This window comes from Amblyomma maculatum, chromosome 7 (genome assembly GCF_055883805.1).
Source record: "Amblyomma maculatum isolate TAMU_Amacu chromosome 7, ASM5588380v1, whole genome shotgun sequence".
In the NCBI taxonomy this organism is placed as follows: domain Eukaryota; kingdom Metazoa; phylum Arthropoda; class Arachnida; order Ixodida; family Ixodidae; genus Amblyomma; species Amblyomma maculatum.
This window is the reverse complement of record NC_139350.1, coordinates 72,293,794-72,317,608: the sequence shown is the minus strand read 5'-3', so window position 1 is coordinate 72,317,608 and position 23,815 is coordinate 72,293,794. Positions and strand designations below refer to the sequence as shown.

At 45.3% G+C, this 23,815-nt stretch overlaps 1 protein-coding gene across 1 annotated transcript in view; it reads right to left on the bottom strand.

Annotated features, from left to right (window-relative positions):
• Positions 1-3,662: 3,662 nt before the first annotated feature.
• Positions 3,663-23,815, bottom strand: part of LOC146183614 (cytochrome P450 4V2-like) — a 67,743-nt gene continuing 47,590 nt past the window's right edge. The window contains exon 11 of the mRNA XM_084608386.1: positions 3,663-3,838. Coding sequence (XP_084464512.1) covers positions 3,663-3,838 — 176 coding nt within the window. The remainder of the gene's footprint in view (positions 3,839-23,815) is intronic.

Here is a 23,815-nt window from a genome sequence, read left to right as displayed (position 1 = left end):
GATGATGATGATGATGGTGCGGGCAAGTTGGCAGTTGCTTGGTAACTCGAAATAGTGTGCGGGCGTTGAAGTCTGTATACCTTACGAAGTCGGAGCCTCTATACAATCTTGAACGTATGAGCGGATACAGTAGTATGTAGCCTGTAGGGGAGCTATAAAAATCGACAACAGTCAAAGGACGAGATCAGTCGTTATTCTGTAGTAATCGCAGTAAGTTGGCATTCAAAACGGGAGGGACGTCGATGGCCTTAAATCGAGAATTCTGGCTAATAAAAGTGCTCACTAATGGGACGTAGTCATTGTCGTAAGCAGCAACCAGAGCATGCTGGCCCGGAATGCATTTCAGAGTACGAGATTCCTGAAATGAGAACGTCGTAGAGCTGCCAGAGCAACGTTAGCAGCCAATTGTTAAAGAAGGTTAGATTTGTATTCATGTTTCTGCTATTCCACTGTGTAATGCGCGTGCTCGTAGCCATCCTAAAGCGACGTTAGCCCTCTTCGGGCATGTAACAGGATGTAGATGGGCGGGGCCATTTGAGAGAGTTAGGAATTCCATGCGCTCTTCATTATATAGACTAGAGCACAAGAAAACTGAGTGCCACCGTATTGAAAGCCACTTAACACCATGGAGGCATGCTTCAGTATATCATCTAGCCAGCCAACCGTTCATCTACATGTCTGTCTTTTGCGCGAATACGCGAAAGTACCTGTACAGATGGCATACTGTTGATTTGGTTTTCTAGAGGCGTCATCTCAAACCCGCAGTTTCTGGCACTTGCTTCGAGTTACGAGTTGCGAACTTGCATGGCCGCCAGGTATATATCGATACTGCTAACATGTAAGCATAGCGGGAAAACGCTAGGGCTACAGAGTGCACTTGCCCTTCTCGTGTATCCCAGAAGCAAAAATGGTACAGGGTTTCACTAGCTTAGTGTTGGGTAGAGAAAGTGCTGCGAGCGTACCTGTACACTTCCCTTAGCATGATCTTCCAATGATGAATAAATTGCGATGACCACGCCCTGAAGCCTACCATTTCATACACATTACTCGTGGTTTCCAACTTCCCTCAATTTTTTTTTTTCAGTGCACCACAGACATGCAGTTATTTTGACGCAGGTCGAGATTTAGGATGATTTATTATAAACGATACTGGTTAGCACTCCGCAATGACTGAGCTTCGACACACGTCGATGACATCGCACTCAGTGGCCAAAAATGCAGGCGCTTTCTTCCCCTGGTTATTATACATCCGTGAACAACGCGGTGGGTCCATGTGACTTCTTATACTTAAGGTGCACGGCACGATTAAATATATACACTCACAGAGGTTACAAATCTCGTCGGTTCTGCACAGCGCAAGGACACGTCGCAACGTTTTGGCCAGTCCAGAGAGAGATGGAGCCTGAACTCTGGGTTTGAGAGTACGTGCGATTCGGTTTATGTTCGAGAGCACCGTAGTCTGATCTATTGAAAAGTACTAAGCAGGTTATGCATGAGCTCGAATGCTTGGCGAAAGGCAGAACTTTATCCAGCGAGATACGATATTAGCGTGTCATTCCGATTCTTTCTGCGTATATATAATTATTCGTATATAAATGTTATTCGGTGTATATGCGCATATAAGGTTTGGGAATAAGGAGGGTTAATGAAGGGGCGAGCTTTGCCAACCCGGTGATGTCAGTGTGGCTGCTCTGATAATCAGACGCGGGAATGGGCTGCTCCTGAACTTCTCGGTGTCAGGGAGTTTGTCGAAGGGGCCTTTCAGCCTCATTTTACCCCGGGCTAGTGCATAACGACTTGAAGGATAGTGGGGTTGAGCGTGCGGCTTGCTATGGGGACCAGAAGACATTTGCTGCCCAGTCGATATTCATGTTTTTGGTCAGCATATGCTTGTTTGACTGACAGACCGTCCTGGGATCCTAACATTTTTTTGACTTCATTATTAAGCGCTCTTCAGTGGAACCTTAAATACACCAAGTGTAGAACTTCCAATTAGATAATCTGACGATCCCGAATGCGGCTGTGTACTTAGTGGAGAGTTATCGAACAGCACAGCATGTAAAATTATTTAGAAGGAAATTTGGCGCCACTGTCTAAGTCATTTTCTTAAAGAGCTTTGATACACCAAGAACAAGTGGGGAGATGGAGGTCCGTATATAATTTTGTTAGTGTTTTACCGAATATGTTTATTCAGCCGAGGAATCGCTGCCCCTGTGTAATGCACTGTCTATATCTAACAGCCGCAGCCACAATGCTTTCCATGCTATGCAGATTAATGGCTTTAATATAGCAATTTCACTGATTTAACAAATATACATTAGTGCATGTTCAGTGGCAGGTTCATATGAAAATCGACAAATTATTTCTTTGAATTTTGGCTGGTTGCATAGCTGCATTTTTTCTATTAAATCCGCATTTCTGGCCTTAGCTTTGCCAAGCCATACAAGAAATCTCTTTCCGGCCTTCCTTTGGCCGACGGAGAAAAACGGAACCGGTTTTCTCAATAAGTATGTAGGAGCGACTGTGTGGCTCCTGAATGCGCCAGTGTTTGTCACTACGTTCAGGTTCTCAATGCTGCACGATTGGTTGCAACTTTTTCTAAAAAAAAAATGATTACCTGTAAGCAGTTATATAACAAAACCAAGACCATTACTGTTTGAAAACGTAACGAGTTATGGAAGAATAAAAAAACTCCAAGTAGTGGTTTACTTATAGTGGGTTACGTGGAGCTCTGGTACCTACGTAGTTGGAGACTCGAATATGCTTCCTGAAACATTTGCTATAAGTTTCTGTCCTTGCGTGTTGGTTAAGAAGCTGCCAAATTTATTTACACGAGACTTCTTAAACGGGATGCTCTTTATGACAGCCCTGAGCACACTTGTTTGTGCTGCTCATCGTCAAAGATATAACCCTTTGGTTTCCTGTGCCAGCCCTAGCTACATAGAGCGTGCGCATATGTTAAAAGAAAGTTTGCTTTGCATTGGCAGGTCAGACCATTCTGATCAATTGTCAGTGTCGTAAAGCATTGCTTCAATTGCTTGTTTGGGGTTCACAATTAAAAGTGATGTATAAGAAAGCTGTGACGATTTTTCGCCTGATTATACTTCTGTGTTAATCATAATTCATCACCTACAGAAAGTTTTGGGCAATATGTGAAATATTTTGAACATTCCTTTACATCAAATTGATGTATATACGTCTATTGAGCACAATTTCAAAATGGCAGATTGGCTTGGGTCCGGAGAAAGAGCAAGTAAAATGCAGGTTTGGCCATCACAGGCTGTCTTATCAAGCAAATAGCGAAGTTCCATTTAAATTCGTGTTTACTGGTCTTTGAAGACACACACGATCTTTTCTTAGCACTCAGCGAATACGGAGTCACTAACGTGATCGACGGCGTTGTCAATGCCACACGTTTGGATCAAATTGCACAAATCGCGCTTACTTTAAGTAATTTTTCTTCAGAATAAATATGTATTTTACATGATAAACAGTCATTGAAGGCTAAAATAGTTTATTTCATTCTAATAGACTAAATAAATCAATAAAATTGCACTCAATGGTGAATTTGAAGTGGCAGTCATCGAACTGATATTTGCAGTCATGGCAAACATCAAGGAACGTAGAAGCCAACCAGAGTTGAGCGTACCACGAATATCTGTTTATTTCTTTCGAGCCACACTACGGGGGTGCAGCCGTATCCTGATGGGCCTCCTGGTGCGAAGAAGAATGTCAGCATCGAACAGCAGGTCATCGCGGTGGTTGAAACTGGACACACTGAAGCAACTGAGCACTTTGGCCAGCAGCACTTTGAGCTCGAGCATGGCGAACTTTTGTCCTGCATATTTTACGAGAAAAAAAAAAAAAAAAACGTTACAGATTTGCTTAGGCACAATTTCTCACTCACACACAAGAAGATGACTAAAGCCATGATATCTCTTATACGACGCCTGTCGTAACGGAGATGTACGCCCTGTGGTAAGGAAATTCAACTGCCTGTTATACTGGGTTTTATTATAGATTCTGCGGAGATGAACAGTCTCTAGGACGTGGCAGTGCAACTGCGTCGCTGCGTTACTGGCCGTTATCAGAAGATCACGTTTGTGAGGGTGGCAGTTCAACACGTATACACTCGTCTGCAATACGATGAACCAGATGATCTGACAATATTCTTACAATTCCTCACGTCCTGGAAACCTGTGTGAGGTGTGACACATTAGCTCTCAGAATGTCACTTCGGTCTAATAAGCCAGCGCTAATAAAGATGTTATAAACTTCCCCCAGTTGGTCATCCTATGGTCCCGGGTGCTTTGTTCATTGTAGTCACAGGTGCGGTCGGAACTAAGTGAGAAGTGTGATCCCTGAAATGTAGACTGGTAATCACAGCACAAATTCTGTTTTCTACTGCACCTAACATTTCCTTTCAGATAGGGGTGTTATGGCGGTTTACATTTAATTTTTTAACAAAAACCTTTTCAAACATCCATCTTTCTCTTGCGATTGGCGGATAAACATTACAGACATTGCGGACAAATATGGACCTCGTCTTTTATATACTTGTGGCCGAAGATCGGATCATTCTTTATCCATGCTTGAAATGTACTTCTCATCGTTGAAACGGTGGGCAAACATCAAAACCTAATTATTTTACTAACGTGTTAGAAAAGCAACAGTTTGTCCTGAAAATATTATTCGGCCTGTCGCTGAACCATAAAACGTTCACATTACAAAAAGAGAGCAAAAAACGTGCTTTTTAAAACGCACTTCGTTGTTCATAACCGGTGCAGAGAACCAAAACACTTTATATGTGCTTTGCTCTTCCTGTTTCATTCATTGTGGACGTAAAAGACCTCGACGTGCACTAATTCATCCGAATCTGTGTTTGGCGTGTGATGGTCTTGGTTACCTCATGCCCCATAAAAATCAATGCAACGTAACAATTACGAAGTAGACGACAATATGGCCAAAAAATGCGATCTGATGCTTGCTCTTTTTACCGCGAACGGTACCGCGTTAGCGGTTGAATTCATTTCACAAGAATGGTGCTCTATGTAAACTAAGAACTATACGAAATATGCAGCGTCCATATCTGAGCATGAATTATTTTTGAAACTACACCAATAAGCCACCTTTAAAAAGACCGCTTCGTAAATGGCTGTGTTGAGGCGATGCCTCATAGAGCATGAAAATGCTTATAAATAAAGGTAAACGTTGGTTGATACGCTGGTAATGTGAATGAAAGATGCTTTCACAACAAGTGTATTATCCTGGATAGAGCAGAAAGTTCAGCTCGCTTTTCATTTAGCAGCCTTGCAAGGGTGTAGTAGCTATATTGCGCATGCATGTAGTTCTTTTAATAAGGAGTATGCACCAATTGTCGGCAGACTGAAAAATTACAAAATATCTGCAATTCATATACCTGCAATGAAATTTCCATACACCATTACCGGCTCAATTCGATTCCTCGTATTATTTGTTGGGTTACATAAGGAGCTATTAAAAACAACTACTGAATTTTTGCGACCAATGTCTTCATAAGGGATAAACGACTCGGAATAAAAATTTGCAAAATTGCTACTTATAAATGAAGAACAGGACATGACTAACACTGTTAGCGGAAATCAAGTTAAGTACGAATACAACTTGCATTTCGTAGACTAACATCCTGTCAAGCATGACACCTTATTACAAGAGTTTTGAGAGTATATTTCATGAAGGTATCTGCATATCCTGGATTGGAAATGTTAAAGGATAGCTTCGTGTACTCGACTTCGAAGAGGATCACGCCACCATTAGCGATCTCTTATCTTTTTCCTTGCACGGCTTTGAAAAGGGTGACGTCAATATCGTCTGATTATGCTTCAGGGACATCCTCCTTCATTCTCTTAGCATACATTCCAACAAGAAGGAAGAGACGAAATCAAGCTTACCCATATATGTTTGTAGTAGTATGCAATTGAAAGGAACAAGTAGCTGTCAAAGTAGAATCGGACAAGAAATAGTGCCGTAATGTCACATTTATTTGGTATTTGGTGGCAAACGTTCAAATGAACCAAAAGAAAGCATTATGATAACATGTTAATTAGCTTCATTAAATTTTCGTCACATCGATATCGCCCTCACTTGTCACAGATGGAAACAACAGTTCTACGACTCCCATCCGTGAGTGAGAATGAGTGATAATGTTATTTAGTGTCTGTCAGGGTGTAGCGCGACGGGATCTAGGTCTCCCACCTAGAAACATCGAGCTCTTGTCTCTTCGCCGCCTTGAGGACCTGCTAGACAGCCCAGAGTTGGTTGTTGAGTCTGGCGGAGCTGCGTAGAGCGGCGGACCATCTCGACAAGAGGGTTGCGGATTAACAGCTGTCAGATGTTCCTTAAACTCTTAGAGTATGTGTTTAAGTGTGGATATGTTCATCTTTGCATACCTTGCACGTGTTTGTGTTATATATTTAGGGGTAAACTCCTTTATACTGCAGCAGGTTCGGGTATGTGTTTGTAACTGCCTCCAGGCGACTTCCTGAGCACTGAATAGTTTGCAATTAGGCGGAAGAAAGGTCTGTCGGGCCAGGTAGACGGCTTAGGCTAAGTCATTGAAGCTTGTCAGCTTGTCTCTCCCGACTTCTTCACCATGGCTCTATTCGACACGGTTTGCGACACCTCGTGCGACGTAGTGAGCGACCTCGTTGAGGCTGGTGAGATGCGGAGACGTCCTCTCTACGTGCAGGAAGCCATACTAGCCGGACCTTATTGTCCAGTGAGCGTTTCAGGTTCTTCATTATACGGCAGGCTTCCACGGATATCCTCCATTAGCGTGATGTTTTGTGATCATGCGCGTGTCTCTGACACGGGCCACGCAGTCGCGATTAGATATGACAATTGCGATGGCTAATTCTTCGTCCACTTCGGCGTGTCGGGACTTAACGCTGGCAGAGTGGACAAGCGTTCTGGCAGTGTAGACGACCGCGACAGCGTATCGTCCATCGTCTTGATAGTCGGCAGCGACCACGAAGTGCGCTTCCTTCGCTTTTCCGTAGTTCCGCCGTAGTCTTCTGTCTTGATTATACGTCGGGGGTACGTTTCTCGGGACTTGTGCAACTCGGATGCTGTGCCTGATGTTCCGCGGGATTAGTTCTCTCACCGTGTTGACTGTGGCAGCCAATGCCAGCCGCTCGAGTACGTATCTTACAGCTACGGAGGTAGTGAGGCTTTCTAGGTGCGATAAATGCTGCGCTTCTGCAAATTCGTCCAGCGTGTTGTGGATTCCTATTTTTAGCAGGAAGTCTGTGCTAGTCGAGTCTTCTCCCAAGCGCCGTGTTGTATGCACTGCCTACTATCACGTCTATTTTGTTCTTTTCCACCTTGTACCAATTGTGAAAGGTGGCCACGTAGATAATGTGCCATGTGACGGACTGCACTGTCGTATCAGTCTCTCATTTGGCACGCTACTTCTCTTAATGGTGACCCTTTTGCAATCTCTTTGCTGGATTGCTCATGGATTCATTGCTGTATTGCATGGATTCGATGATCATGCCTAGGATTTTGATTTTTTTTTTCACAATGGGGATGGTTCTGCCGCCACTCATGTTTAACCTGATTTCTTCATATTTTCTCTTCTGCTTGGATCCATCGGGGTGGTCGTCCCTGCTGCGCGATGTAGTGCAGCAGGAGCTTCGACTTGTTTGGGGAGCAGCGAAACCCCGTATTTTTAACGTTTTATTCCATGACACCTACAGCTTTCTGCAGCAAAGATTCCAGCTGGCCGCCGCTGCCACGGTTGACCCAGATCGTGATGTAGACGGTGTAGGGCGTGTGATGGATGTTTCCGGCTCTTGAGAGTTTTGCGCTAGGGCGATCATTGCCAGGGTGAAGGGTAATATCGAAATAACAATCCCTGCAGCGTGCCGGCGCATCCCAGCATTTTCTCCTCGAACCTGATGTCTTCCGCTACGAGAAGTGCTCTTCTGTCGGAGAGAAAGTTGTACGTAATTATAGGCTCTTTCGCAGAGGTTCATAAGCGAGATTTGGGCTAGGATCGCTGAGTGGGCGATCCTATCAAGGTGGAGTCCGAGGATGGCTTTGGTGGAAAGGGTCTTGACGTCCAGAATCTGATGTTCCAGCTGGAGCATAGCGTCCTGCGTCGAGAGGTAAGGCCGGCACTTGATGAAGACCCGACGAGAAGATTAAGTAATAAGAGGATCATCGATGGGACGGTGAAAACAGGTGCCTTCCCATCCACGATCCTGTTATTACTTATTCTTCTGCGACTGCGGCAGTTCATGAGCTGTTTTTTTTTTCAGATTTTGTTTACTGCCAGTCAGGTGTCATCGGTTTTCTCGTCTTAGAAGCATAACAATACCTGATATTAAATGAACATATTAAGGCGTGTTATCTCCTGGGGGAAAATCACTGAAAAATGTCGTTCGGGCTACACAGGCTGCCTAACATCCATGCGCAGCAATGCTTAATGGGTCCGCATTATTTGATCCTTTATTTAAAACCTTATTAGAGCAGAAACTAATTTATTAGAGTTGCCTTATCGCTAAGTTGTTCCAGTACACAAAATTGGAGAGGGGCGGAGAGATTAAAACTACTAGCCAATTTTTTTAACTTGCGTGTGGCGAAATTCTTGAGAGCCTAACATGCAAGCAAATTCATATACATCTCGAATCAAGGAAGGCTTTTATCCAAGCCAAAATGACTCTCGACAGAAACTTTTAACTGTTGCGGAACTTGCTGAGACTGTTCCGCAACAGACTGTTTCCGTCGTATAGGCGACATCATAACAGAGGTCCCTTCGCTCGAAGCAGCTGCAGGCACGTGTACACCGTAAACGACCCGCGTGTTTAGGCTAACACGGCTAAGGGCTAAGATTCGCGCAGAGGCTCCCCTGTTATTTTCACGAAGGCTCAGAAAAAAATTGCCGACGCTTACGTTAGTTCCTGATGAGAAATTTGAGAGCAGCTCATCAGCTGTTTCAGCTTTTCGATAGATTGAGGCTAAGAATTCGAGAAAGACATGTATGTACAGTTACAGACAACTTTTTTAGCTTTTACACGTATTTTTTCTTCAGGAAACCCCCCACTAACAGTTCTTGACTGTCATTAAGGAAGCTTTGTAGCCGGAGAAATAGATGGATATATGCTCGGCTTACTGCACCAATGCCTGGTTCTCAATGACGAAGTGTATTCAAGTAGGAGGAGGAGAAGGAAGATGAGGAGGAGGAAAGGCAGGGAGATTAACCGGTAAAAGAAACCGGTTTGCTACCCTGCACTGGGGGAAACGGTGTGAGTGAATATAAAAGTTGTGAGAGAGGGATGGGTGAAGTCAGTATAGTCACATCACATCACGTCACAGTCATATCACGTCCAGCTATAAAATAAATTACTGAAGACAATCCTTCGGTACAGCGTACCTGCGCTTGGAAACATCAGAAAAACCAAGTTAAGAATTCTACGGAGCGTTCAAGCTCAAGCTCTGTGAACCTGCCTGGGATTGCTGAATTGTGCTTCTACGGCTGCTACTGTATTAATTGCCAAGGAGCATCCCATCACTACCTACCTAAATAAAGAATAAACTATGTATATAGGCAGGCGGTTCGCAATGGCTATGCGTTTCGGCTCATGCGGTGTATATATCGAAATCCGCCACCACCTATCCGGCGCTCTGGTTGCCGCTGCACAGCTAGGGATGGCATTGGAGGAGGAGCGAAGAGAGCATTAGGTTATCGGGAGGTTGCGGGAGGTGGCGCGTGGGCGCATAAGAACGTTGCGCGGTGAAAAAATTGCAGCGACTGACTGATGCCGTTGACGCTGCTAGCGAGTAAAGTGAACATGTCTGTACGTTTGGGCTTGGGATGCACGCACCGTGATCCGCTGTTGCCGAGCCGGCACTTGGGCAACCGGAGAACACCGCGCGCTAAAAATGTCTGAAGGCCATCGGAAGCACACGGAGACCTAGTATTTATTTCGTTTAGTGAAGCTATCGCCTCAAAATTGTGAGATTTTAAGCATGGCTTGAACCTTGTGATAGAGAGAAAACAGTGATAGCCTCTGTAACACCGCCTCTTCAATCCACGGTCTTTTCATAATTTTTCTTTTAATTGGTTCACATGAAAGGAAATGTGCAGTATCGGACATACTTGTTCTGTGGACACCTGAACCGGCAGGAGCTGGTTACGAGGGACAACGGCAACGAAGCTAAATGCAGGAACTGGCTCCAAATAGCTGCGCTCTAAAACGCTGAGAGCTCTCTAGAATCTACACTGCAGAAATGCGAAAGACTAAGTGTAGCTCGTGCATACGGTGAATCACGTTTACTCGCTTTATCATTATCATTGCTAATGTCATCTTTGTCATTAGCACTACTTACAGCGTCATTGTCATCGCTACTATCATCCTCATGGTAGACAAGGGGAATTATGATGTGCGTTTCACGATCTTTGAGTGCCTTTTAGTTGTCTTTTCTGTTGTGGAGCTCAGCAATGGCTGCGTGCTTTGTAAATAGTCTCTGTACATAACATTTTCTGTAATAAATACGTGTAATGAATACCAAGTCAGAAAAAAAAAAACAGGGCGTGGCACTGTTGGCTAAAGCACTCGGCTGGGGGTTAAAAGGATGGGGGTTCGATTCTCGGAGGAGACAGGATTTATTTATTTTATTTATTTATGCAGCTTGTTACGAGGGACAACGGTGACGCCGCGAAACGCTCTAAAGCAGCGCTAGCGTTATCGCCGTTTTGAGCTAAAAATCGCGAGCACGCTCCGGGCAAGTGGGCGCGTTGTCCGACGTCACGAGACCACATCACATGGACGGGTTTGCGGGAGCTGTCAACTCGGGCTCCTCCTGTCAGTTATGGGGCGAGATAAGAATCGAAGCGGAATCATTGTATCCCAAATTAAACTCACAGCTCCTTAAGTAATGCGTTGCGGGGTTGGTTGGTTCGTGCTCGTAAACTTGTATAAGCCAACAGAGACGGCACAACAGGCAAGAAAGACAGGACAGGGCTCTATGGCTATGAGGGATGCCGTAATAAAATGATCCTGAAATTTCAATCTACTGATGTTGTATAACATGCACTTATATCGAACAGCACACAGGCGTGATGCGTTTTCCACTCTGGCATCCAAAATTTGGTAAAAAGCTGTCACAGCATTTATGAACAGCAAGAAATTGAGGTGGTGAAGAATTTGTTTTTTCTTGCTGCCGAATACCAATGAGTAAACGAGTGATAAATCTAAAGCGTTAAAAAAAACCTTAGACCATCAATGTGATTCATGTGGCAGAGTATGCGCTAGCAGCTGTGTTTCGCCTGGACGATGCAACCGCTGCCGAAGACTGCACGTGTAACGCCAACGCCCGACAAATTTTGTGATAATGGTCGGTCAGCGCTAACGCCCTAACGCACTGTCAAATTTCACATCGAATTCCGGGTGATGCGCCAAGGATATTTCGGCGAGAGCTCTTGCTTCTGTATTTATGGAAGCCGGGCGTCGTACTAACCGGACCAGTATGAACTCAGTTCTCCCTGCCTAAAGAGCAATGACAACACGGCTGCACGTGCCCAGGCGGGCGAAGCCGTCTAAGGCGATGAGTAGCGACACATTTTATTCATCCTCTCCGGTGGCTGCCACAAGTGTAGCTGCGCAGCGGCTAATGCGAGCCGTCATCATCGTTGTCTAGAACTCCGAAGTCATAGCCAGAACGTCTAGAAGCAACAACATCTGTCGACCTTCGTACCGGGGACTCGTAGCCCTGTTAAGTACATTACATTTACTTTTCGTTTATTTTCAAGCCGGAATTTTCCTTCGGCTGCAGTTTCCGTGCGTGGGAGCCCCGCCGAATGTCACTATTTTTGTCCACACTGCTGTGATAACCGGCACGTGGCGACAATAAAAAAAATCGTCCATAGGGCAATCTGTAGAAACCGCATGTGCAGACAAAATATCTCAGGAAAGTTCCTTTGGTATCGCTAATAATTAGGTTGTATAGACCTGTTCCCGATCCATTCGATAAAAGAGCTTGGATGCAGCGGCATGCAATAGCACAATTCTGTTGATTTATATAGTTTAACGCCCCAAATCGACTATGGCTATGAGGGATGCCATAATAGAATGATCCTGAACTTTCCACCTCCTAAGGTTGTTTAACATGCACGGATATCGAACAGTACACGGGAGCGTTGATTTTCGCCTCCATAGAAAAGCGGCCGCCGCGGTTAGGGATTTAATCTCGCATATTTGAGTTCAGCCATCGAGTGCTGTACACTTAGCTACAGTGGCCAGGTTGAATGACTGACTGTAGTGAAAAAAGAGGCCAAAATATGTGCCTAATTTTACTGTGCTTCTGCAATGAAGTTTATTGATGATATTGCATCGTAGCTTTCAGGCGTGCACAATAGGTAGTAAATGAATTTATCTACCTATGCGGAATTTTGCGTCATACTAGTCGATATAAAGGCGAGTTGCCGTTGGCGCCATGAACTTGCTGATGTCTGTACCGTACTTGATATCTTTCTAAAAAAAAAAAGCACTTCTGTCCCCTAGGCGACAGTCCGAACGGCCAGAGTTACAGAGACTGAACTGAACAAAGCTGATGGGCAAACGGCTACAAGGTTTTGAGGAGGTTCCTTATATGAAGAAGGGACCTGACATGAACACATCGTTTGCCAAAATGGGGTCTCTTATGCACGATATTGATCTATTTTGAGAGAGCCTAATTTTTACTGGTGCCAATGCCTACGGGGGGCACATGTTCCAGTTATGGAAACCAAATGTGTGCGCGTTGTGGCTTAAGGTTTCACCGATTATTCTGGACAAAGGCAAAACAGAGGTAACATAACTGTTACATTACCAAAAATTTGTAAATACATTACATGACATTACATAATTTAATTCATATTATATTAACGTACATAAGGGGAATGATGTCTTTCTCCAATACCCGGCATGAAAGAGCACTGAACAAGGGTAGAGGGGAAGCGCCAGTTCGCAAGCTGAGCCAACGTTTCGACAAGCTGACTTGGCTTCTGTTAATTAGATTATTTAATCAGCATTTTTTTTTTTAGTTTTCTAGCACAACATTATATTGTGAGATCGGAGACACTCGAAATAATACCGGGTGTTTCATTTCTTCGAATATCTACATATTTATCTTTTAAAGCTGTAAAAGCTTTGCCAATATGGGTTGTGCGGCACAGTATGATGAACATCATTTGTGTGGTATCAGGTGGTTAAATTGATTAAGGACGAATGGTTAATTATAATATTTACTCCGAATTTTATTTGTAGTTCTAGAGCACAATATTATATAGTAGCAGGATCGGAGGCACTCGAAATCAGTGGCGAATCACGGTTTTTTAAATCGCTAAGTTGGGCCCCACCATGGTGGTGCAGTAGTTATGGCACTCGACTTCTGTGCCCAAGGATGCCAGATGGAATCCCGGCCTCCACTTTTCGGTGGAGGCGAAAAGCACGACGCCCGCGTGCTGTGCGATGTCAGTGAAAGTTAAAGATGCCCAGGTAGTCGACATTTTCGGAGCCCTCCACTACGTCGTCTCTAATAACCTGGGTCGCTGTGGAATGCAGAACTCCACAAACCAAACTGTTAAGTTAGCATTATGATTCGACATAGCCAACGATGAATTACGCGCTCAAAACAAGGCCTGACCGCAAACAACGCGCGATAAGCGGCAGAACTGGTACAGCTCCACTTCATCTAGTAGTGCAGCGCTTGAACGCCGAAAGTCGAGTATAGTTCTTCGGTTGCCGGGCCATCCGGTTTGGCGTCTTTTGTCTTTGCACTTTCGCTGACAGTGGGGAGGGACGTGTCTGGACCCTGACAAATGAAAACCAGCATTCTAAGGCATAAAGGAGCGCGTCTACTTCACACCTTTTTGGCGTTCCTGACACGACCCCCTGGTAATACACAGCCGCTCAGACTTTCGATAACTGGCTGATCAGGGCACTAAATTCGGCCACGCCATGCCGATGCCGCATTTTCGTGGTATATACCGCGACCGTGAACTCAGCGTTGGTTTGGCAATATACTAAAAAACGCACGGAAGCATTCTCCTGGCGCTCCACTTCGGCCTGGTACACTAACACCACGCTCGAAGCGTCTTGCTCTTGGGGTTGCTACTTGTCTCTGGCGATGCAGGGAGGAAAGACTCCTGGCCAGATATCCACATAGCTAAAGATTGCTGCTTCGTCTTTCAGCTTTCAAGTGCGTTACCCCGGCCTGAAATGGTTACAAGCCAGTTCCGGCGCATCGCGCCGGATCATTACGGTGTGGCCTTGCTTCGTGAGCATAATTTCACATCGGATATATCGAACCACAGTGCTGATGCAGAAAACTTCAAAACGGAAAACTCCAGAATTCTTGCCTATATTATTGCGTCCTAAAACCAAAATAAAAAGTTGATTAGTTAATGATAATTAACTATTCCTCTTATACCTACCTCCTACCATGATAACGGCTTGAGGGGCTAGTTGGTGCTGCACAATACCCAAAAATGTGGCGCAACAAACACAAGCACAAGCGAAGAGACACAACATACGCGCACACTACCAACTGTAATATGGATCTGAACACACTTCCTCTTCATCACTCCTCTTCTTCTTTGTTTGTGTTTGTTGCGCCACATTTCTGGGTATTCCTACCATGAGCTAAATATCCACCGTGCCGTGCTATATCTCCCTGTACAGACCCTAGGGTGACATTTTGCATGACTCTTTAAACGAATATTTATTTTCTAATATTCGTTTAAATTAAACGAATATTTAATATTAACCAAATATTGAATTTCTCGTTAAACGCAGAAAGAACTCCTGGTGTAATAGCATTTATCTTTGTCCTTAGCCGTACGACCGGTCGATCCGAGGCAGGAAAGAGGGTAAAGTTCAGTCGTGGTTCTGTGTAGCAGGTTCATATAGCCCCGCCAAAGCGCAGTGAAAGCTACACAAAAGAAAAGCAGGAGTCCCTTTTAATTAATGCGGCAAAAAGGACAGGTTTTTGTATAATCAGAAATAAAATTACGAACTCTACTCACGTCTTCCGTGCCGTGCTGACGACAGCCGACCGACGTCATGAAGGCTCACAAACTGAGATAAGAAGACCTCAGCATGAACACCCCATCCAGTGAATGACATCTAGCTATCTAGAAAGAGGACAATGCCCCAGTTTGCGTAGGCACTGCCTCTCTAGGCGTCTAGGAGTATGACTCATGACCTAGCTACCTACCCATTCCGCCTGAGGTTACCGACAAAGCGGCGGCCGGTAGCTCGGCGACGTACACTCTTGATCATTATCATCGCGCGTATGTCCTAAAGCTTGATGCGGTCGGGTTCGGGGACCAAGACTTCTGGGTAGCATGTTCAGGACGGCACGACATCAAACTGGGAGCAGCAGCAAGAGTTGGCAAAGGAGTTTTATATACACTTCTTACATGACGAGTCAGGAGGAGGAACTCAGACGAGAAGAGCTCAGCTATGCTCTTCGTGGATACAGTTCCAGGCACTAATTTAGCGTCCGCGATCTCCAATTCCCTAGCTGGGGAAATAAAGTTAAATTGATCCTGTCCAATCAGCGGGCACGTGCGGTCAACAGAGGCCCGGCCCACTGCCAGAGGTGTCATTGGAACATCCTCGCAGCTCTTCCGGTGAGTGACGAGGGTCAGGATCACTGGTGTCGATATTGTACCTGGCTAACGACGCAATTTCGGCACCCGCAGAAAACAGGGAACGCGGGGAGCTACCGGAGGAGTGCACACAGCGGTCGTCTGCCCGCTACCGAAGCCAGGTCGCTCAACCACGAAGCTCTGCGGATATCGGCGGCATGTAAGGTGATGGAGCATATGGCGCTTCAGCGCTTGCATACGCGGGCCGCGGAGGCGGACTTTGTTAGATGAGCGTCAGATAGGCTTTCGCAGGACATGTCCTCTCGCCGACTCCTTATTCCAGCAGTCCCGCGAGAATTGTCTGGAGTTTTACATTGTCAAATGCTTTTGTTAGATCTAGTTAGATCTAGTTAGATCTAACTAGTTAGATTAACTAGTTAATAGTAAGATCTAGTGCAGCATGGAGGAACGGCTACAGGCGGCGGCGGACACCGTTGTGTCCTACGCGGCCGAAAGGGGTCTGGCGTGCTCTCCGCAAAAATCTGAACTTTTCATATATAACCCAAAATAAATGAGGTGCAAGGGTGACTTTAACATAAAAATTAAGGTCGACGGCAAAACCGTGCCAAACGTCCAACAAATCAGAATCCTCGGACTTTTTATTCAAGATGACCGGTATAACGACGGAACGTTAAAAAAAAAAAAAGAAAACCATCTCACTACCTATACGCGACGCAAGTAACAGGGATATTTAGGAGGATTGCACTCAAAGGCAGAGGCCTCAAAGAGAGAAGTCTCTGGAGAGTGATGCAGGCGTACATAATAAGCCGAATATGCTATGCCACACCGTTCCTCAACATCAGGACCAATGAAAAAGATAAGATAGACGCACTCATCAGGCGTTGCGTCAAGAGGGCGCTGGGTCTACCCATCTCCTCTTCAACGGAACGCCTGATAGAAGTGGGAGTGCATAATAACTGGACGGAACTTGCTGAAGAGGTGAGAATCGCCCAATATGAGAGATTAAGTAGGTCGAGCACGGGTCGAACCATCTTAGAATGGGTGGGTCGAAAAATAGATAGGGGCATAGCCGACAAGGTTGCCCTACCGCCACAATGTCGCGAGAACATCATTGTCCGTCCTCTCCACCGCAACATGCACCCAGCATACCACAAGGAGAGACGGGAAAAGAGAGCAGAAGTACTGCTTAAAAGAGCAAAAGAATTCAGAGCAATTCAGAGTAAAAGAAGTTGCCTACGTAGACGCTGCAAGCGGCCGATCGGGGTCGGCAGTCGCCGCGGTAGTCGATGGTAGCGGCGCACCAGTCGTCTCCGCCACCATCCGAAGCAGAAACATAGACACGGCTGATGAAGTCGCAACAGCGCTCGCTTGCGCCGGAAGGAAGGCTAGATTGATCTTTAGCGACAGCAGAACTGCTATCTGTAATATCGGAAAAGGCAGAGTCCCGCAAGAAGCTGCCCAAATTTTATTAGCTGCAGCTAAAATCGATCGCAAAATCCCCTTAACTTGGGTCCCAGCACACATGTTCGTCCCCAGCGACGAGGCATTTTTGGCATGATTTAGCCCGAGATCTCTACTTCCGGGCTAACGCGGAGCCGTCCGACTGCCAGGAAATGGACGAACGTTTGCAAACCTATAAAGGAATCATCGAAAATTATAAATTAGGCAGACGTCTGATGCCGCCACCGGATCCTAGCTTAAATAATAAAGAGGTCATAGCCTGGCGGCGATTACAAACTGGAAGTTTTCCAAACCCTGTCTGGTTATTTCACACCCAGATAGATGGGAGAAAAAAATTATACATGTAAAGCCTGCGAAGCGAGGGGGACCCTCGACCATATACTTTGGGAATGCCCTAAGTCTCCGGGCGCTAGGAACAACATTAAAAGTAGTGAAGAATGGGAGACCCTGCTGCGAAGCGACGTCCCCGCTGACCAGCAAAAAGCCGTCCGCCTGGCGGCTGAGGCCGCGAATAACCAATGCATATTCGCCAGTCCTTAGTCGCGGAGGTTCCCGCCCCCGTTCCTCATGCCTGCGTGCCAGAAGCGGGGAGTAGGGGGCCTCCTAAATCGGTGGAAAATAAAGATTTAATCAATTAATCAATCAATCGCCAAGGCAGGCGCGTGGCCACTGCAGCTACAGGCCACACAGCGAGTGCTGCACCACATCGACCGCCTTCACCGCGCACCAGACGGCGGCGAACTCCTGCAGCGCCTTAGGAATTTCCCACGCTCTAGAATGGGCGCGGCGCTGCAGGAGTATGACCAGCTGACGCGTGCCACGCCCCCCTACGGCCTCTGCTCCCCCTGGCCCCTCACGACGGAGGTACAGCGAGAGATCGTCGGCATCGCGGGAAAACGCAGCACACCACTCTGTGCGGTGCAACAGCTAGCCAGAGCAGTCATACACGAGCAACTGAGCGATGCGAACTCGTTGACCGTCTGTACTTTGTAAATAACGTACAAAGCTCCCCCTGTCCTTTCTTCATATCGCTTCCCTCTCTACTTCCCCTCGCTATCCTCTCCCTATCCCCTTTTCCTTCCCGCCGGCCGCAGCTCAAGTGCTTCAGTTGTTTTTAGATAGCAGTTGCTGCGACCGGCAATACTCTTTTCCTTCTTTTTGATTATTTAAAAAAAAAAAATAAATCAACCACTACCACCACCACCACCAACTGCTTGTTTTCACTGACGGCTCCGTAGCGAGCGGTCACCATCCTGCCCTGCATTTGCATTGCCAGCAAAGAGTGACACACCAGGGCTCTTCGACCACGGCGGAATTATTGGGCCTTCGCCTGGGCCTGGACCTATAGTTTACCATTGCTCCGCCACCGTCCAGGTGTGCACTGCTGTGTGTCTCCGGCGCCGCCCTCAGCCGCCTGCAAACTCCTGGCCGTGGCACGCCGCTGCTGTGCGCGATACCCGAGCGCCTCGAGCGCGTCGAAGAACGCAAGTGCAGCATTCGCGCGCAGTGGGTGCCCGGTCACTGCGGTATACAATGGCAATGAGGAAGCCGACGAACTCGCCACCGCCGCACATCAGCTTCCTCCCAGCGACGAACCTCTCAATTTGGAGGACGTGCGTGCGGTGATCTATGACGACCTCCGTCAGCAACACCCGGACCCACGCATCGCGCTAGGAGAGCGCATCCCTGCTGTCGGCGCGCGCTCATTGTCGCGCCTACAGCGTGCAATGATCATACGAGTGCGCGTCGGCTTCGTGTGGCCCGGGGTAAGACGGGTGCGCCACGGACTTTCGTAAGCGACGTGTGTGGTGATTGCGAGGCAGTGGAGACATTGGAGCACATACTGCTCCGCCGTACCGCATCTGCAGAGACACGTAGCCAGATGCTCGCGGCTTATAGGGCGCTCGGAATCATCCCGGACAGCATCGAGACGCTCCTGTGGCCGCGAGGCAGTGCGCGCACCCGTGACAGGACAATGGTGAGCCTATGTGCGTTCATTGAGCAAGCGGGCTTGAAGCATCGCTTGCTCTTCGCCAGGTAGTGCGTGCGTGACCCGAACACTCCGTGTGTGCTACCTTGGACGTATGCTGCCGGGCGCTCCACCTCGGCAGCTTGTGCATTGTGTCGCACGCGCGATGTGTCGGCGATAGGACGCTACGTGCGCGCGGCTATGGATACACATCAATGTAAATATATATATATATATATATATATATATATATATATATATATATATATATATATATATATATATATATATATATATTGTATTCTATTGCAGTGGCCGCTCGCGCGCAGGCATTTGTGAACAGTGCTCAGACACTTGCGCGCGAGCGACGCGAACTCGTTGACCGCTTTGTATTTTGTAAATAATGTACAGAGCTCCCCCTGTCCTTTCTTCCTATCGCTCCCCTCTATACGTTCCCTAGCTATCCTCTTCCTATCTCCTTTTCTTTCCCGCTGGCCGCCGCTCAGGTGCTTCAGATGATTTAGATAGCAGTTGCAGCGGGCCGACAACACTCTTTTCCTTCTTTTTGATTATTTAATAATAATAAACCACTACCACCACCACCTGAGGTGTCATGCCAAGTGCTCTCGGGAAGGTCAAAGCTCTTGACCGGGCATTCCGCAGCTAAGGGGGGGGGGGGGGGGGGGGGGGGGGCTAAGCAGCCTACATATCCCGTTCGGGGAATCGGCTTGGTTCCGCTCTCGTCCCCCTCGGTCAAGATGGTTGGTTGACGCTCTTTATCAAGCAGAGTTGATCCCTTCACTGGAGTCGTTTCCCATGGTAGAATAAAGACATGACGGGGGTCGCTTCACTCGTTCCGGCCCGGCACAGTAACTGACAGCCGCAGCACGTGGGAATTTGCCCGTCGCCGTCGCCGTCCTCGGTCGCCGTCCGGCAACCGCTTCGCTTCTACCTTGATCTGCTAGAAGCGCGTGAACTTCGGCTGAGATCCCAGTCATAATAAGCTACTTTCGAAAGGGTTGACATGCATGCAGCCGAATAATTAAATCTCGACGCAAAAGCATCATGATTTCAATGATACATGCTTATATGCTTAACGGACTCGAATGTGTTCAGACCATTTGTGGTTCTTTATGTGCTGAAATGAAGGTTCGAGCACATGAATATGTTAGCATCTAGCTCCCCATCGAAGCCCCCACCATGACCACGAATCGCATGCGCCATTTGGCATTAACAGCTGAACACCACAACCACACAGGGGGGTAACGTGGTAAGAGTGGAATACTAGAGAACGCGGATGCAACCTACAGAGCCTTATTAGCAACAGCACTCAAGGTAACCTCCCTTCATCGGCTGACATGTGAGGCAAGATACAAATAAGACGAAGCAGGTGAATATCATATATGCTCATATATTAGATACAGCTTTTTGTTTTTTGCTAAGAGTATGAAAACTTACAAGAGGTGTTAATTTTGGAGAGGCGCTCGGTAAAACCTGAACAAAAATAGACCGATGGGAACAATACTTCATCATGTGTGACTAACCGAAATGAAACAACTTGCGATCTTCTTCACGGTTGCTGTGTTCAAACGAACAGTCAGCTGTTATTTATCTTTTAGACGCCGTCGAAATGTGCATAATGTACTGCAAAAAGAGTACCGTTAATGTTTAACAAAACTCACAGCTTGCAGCACCCAGCTCAAAATACATCATGTTGCTACAAAGATTATTATGAAACTTAGGAGAACAGAAAACCATACATTAATAATAATAATAATAATAATAATAATAATAATAATAATAATAATAATAATAATAATAATAATAATAATAATAATAATAATAATAATAATAATAATAATAATAATAATAATAATAATAATAATAATATGATTAATATGAACCACTGAGTAGCTATTCATTATGATCATGAGTAGTATTGTCGTGGTTCCCTCGCATTCCATACGGAATAACCTTATTTGTTGTTCGTCTCTTAGACTTACTAACAACAATCAACTTCTAGTAAAAATAGTAGTCAAGACGTTTTATGGCACTTTATAGAGCTGCTGTGGTCCTTATAATTATCATTCGTCAGGAGACAAATAAGCACCGGCAAGCTGCTCGCCAATAGAGAGGGTTTGCTGTATACGCAAGAGACGAAAAAGTATATTTTTGACAGCTAGAGTGGAAGGTGAGTTCATTTAGCGAACGTGAATAATTTGCGAGCAATTATGGAAACCCAAAATCACCAAGAAGCAACACCATGGCAGAAAAACTTTCTTCAGCAAACGCAACGTCCGTTGATGTAGGTGCAATGATGTCATGCGCTTCAGTTCGGATTGAAAAAGCGGTCACGGGTGTTGTTAATAACACGAAATTGAAGAACTGTGTCATCGAAGCACTCATACAGTGTGATGCACATAAGGTTAGCCAATAATTTAAAATAATGCGCGTGTTTAGAGAATTAAATGAAACCAATTTAATTACACAGATCATTAGCCAAAAGTATATGTTTCAAATTCAGAATGATGCAACTAATTGGTCGATATAAATTGTTTTTTTTTGTTCTGTGTTTACAAATGACGACGTTATGAGACCAAACTTCAACCTGTGCAGTAATTATTCGCCTAATTATATCATCTCCTGATCAGAAGAAGGTGTTGTGTCCTTATTGGTCAACTTCGATGCTAAAAAATCTCCGGCAATAGATGCCATGCCAAGCGCATTTCTTGTAACGTATGCCGAGTGGTGTGCAAAAAACTTGTATATAATATTTGCGAAATCAATGTCGGGAGCTGAGGTACGAAATGATTGGAAATATGCTAAAATTACCCCATTACCCAAAACTGTAGACCACTAAATAATTACTTCTTAGAGGCCCATTTCATTACTATGCACGTGTGCAAAGATACTCGAGCACACTATCTTGAAGCATATTTCGACATTTATTAAACTAAACAACATTATAAATAATCGGCAGTACGGGTTTCGTTGAGGGCTATCTACTACAACATAGCTAACGGAAACTGTTCACGACATCGCGGCAGTTCTAGATAAACAAAGACAAAAGACAAATAGACATAATTTTCTTGGATTTTGAAAAGGCGTTTGACCGCGGGAGTCAACAAAGATTACTTCTAAAGCTATAACCAATATTAAAAACTACAGACGGCTCTCATGGATGCAAGCATATCTTCCTTTCGGGAAACAGAGCATTTCCATCGATTTGGGTGTTTTAAACCCTGAACTTGTTCGTTCTGGCATCCCACAGGGATCTATTTTAGGACTGTTATTTTTTCTTATCTTTATTAATGATATAGTCACAATTACACTGGTAAAAATCAGACTGCTTGCAGATGACTGCATACTCTATCATGAAGTTAAAAGTCCAACTGATCAGGCCCTTTCAAGTTCTTCGCTTACCGCTATAGAAACATGGTGCTCGACATGGCAAATGAACGTAAACGCAAATAAAACAATAGCGATGACAATCACTAGAAAACGCCAACCATTAGATTTCCGATATAATATCAACGGACAGATTCTCTCTTCTGTAAAAATTTACAAACACTTAGGAGTAGTATTAAAATGCGACCTCAGATGGAATGAACACATACCTTACATCACAAAAAGGGCATGCAGAGGCTAGGTTACCTGAGGAGATCTTTGCGCCAATCCGCCCAAAAAATTAAATTTTTAGCATGTAAAACTTTTATTAGACCAATTCTTGAATACTGCTCTATTATATGGGATCCATACACCCAGTGCAATATAAACAAGTTAGAGAGCGTTCAGAAAGAATTGATAATATTCGTATTCAACTCCTACAGCTGGCATACATCAGCAACTACACTCGTAAAACAGGCGAACTTAGAACCCTTACAGGTCAGACGCTCTACAGAGATGTTAAAGCTAATGTACTTACTCTACCATAAAAAACTAGGAATAGACAAGAATACGTATATCGCAATCCCACGTTCAACACGATCACACCATTCAAAAAAATTATCGGAATATAGATGTAAAACCGATGCCTCCAAAAATACATTCGTATTTCCCGCGAACAGTTCGAGATATGAACTCGTTAAATCCAAACACTGTGAATAGGTCCTCGATTTGAGTCAATTTGCGATTCACATCAGCAAAACAAAAGTATGGGGAACATCTCCGCGCGGTGATTAAACAGCACCTTATCCACTTATTGATTCTTTTCTATTGTTCACATTTTTTTTCTACTTCCGGCGTTTACATGTTACACTGTTTTATTTTACAGCCATTGTGTATAAGTAGGACTGATTTCCTTGCATTTTTTCATGTGCAACCTTTGTTTAAAATGTCGTCATTTTGCATCTATTTTACGTTCTGCTCATATCTTTGTATCGCCTCCTCCTGCCCAAGGCCTACAATTAAGGCGGGCAGTACTTTTTCAATAAATAAATAAAAATAAATCAACAACTAAACCACTGGAGACGCGAAAGTTCTACTAGACAGCGCTATTATCAAGGAACCTCGTATATAGCGTATTTTTGTTGCAGCGCCTTTGTTAAGAAAGCTTCGTTCGCACTGCATAGAAAGCAAGCAAAATTAGAAATGCTCTCGGCAAGAGCCTGCATAATGAGGATCTCACGCCCGGATTTCTTATCGTTATCATTTGTACTGCTGTACGCACACAAATTTGCACCGCTACAATTGCTGCGACCTCATGCGAGGCCGGCGGAGTTCTTTCGCCCTACTAGAAAGCCGGCGCT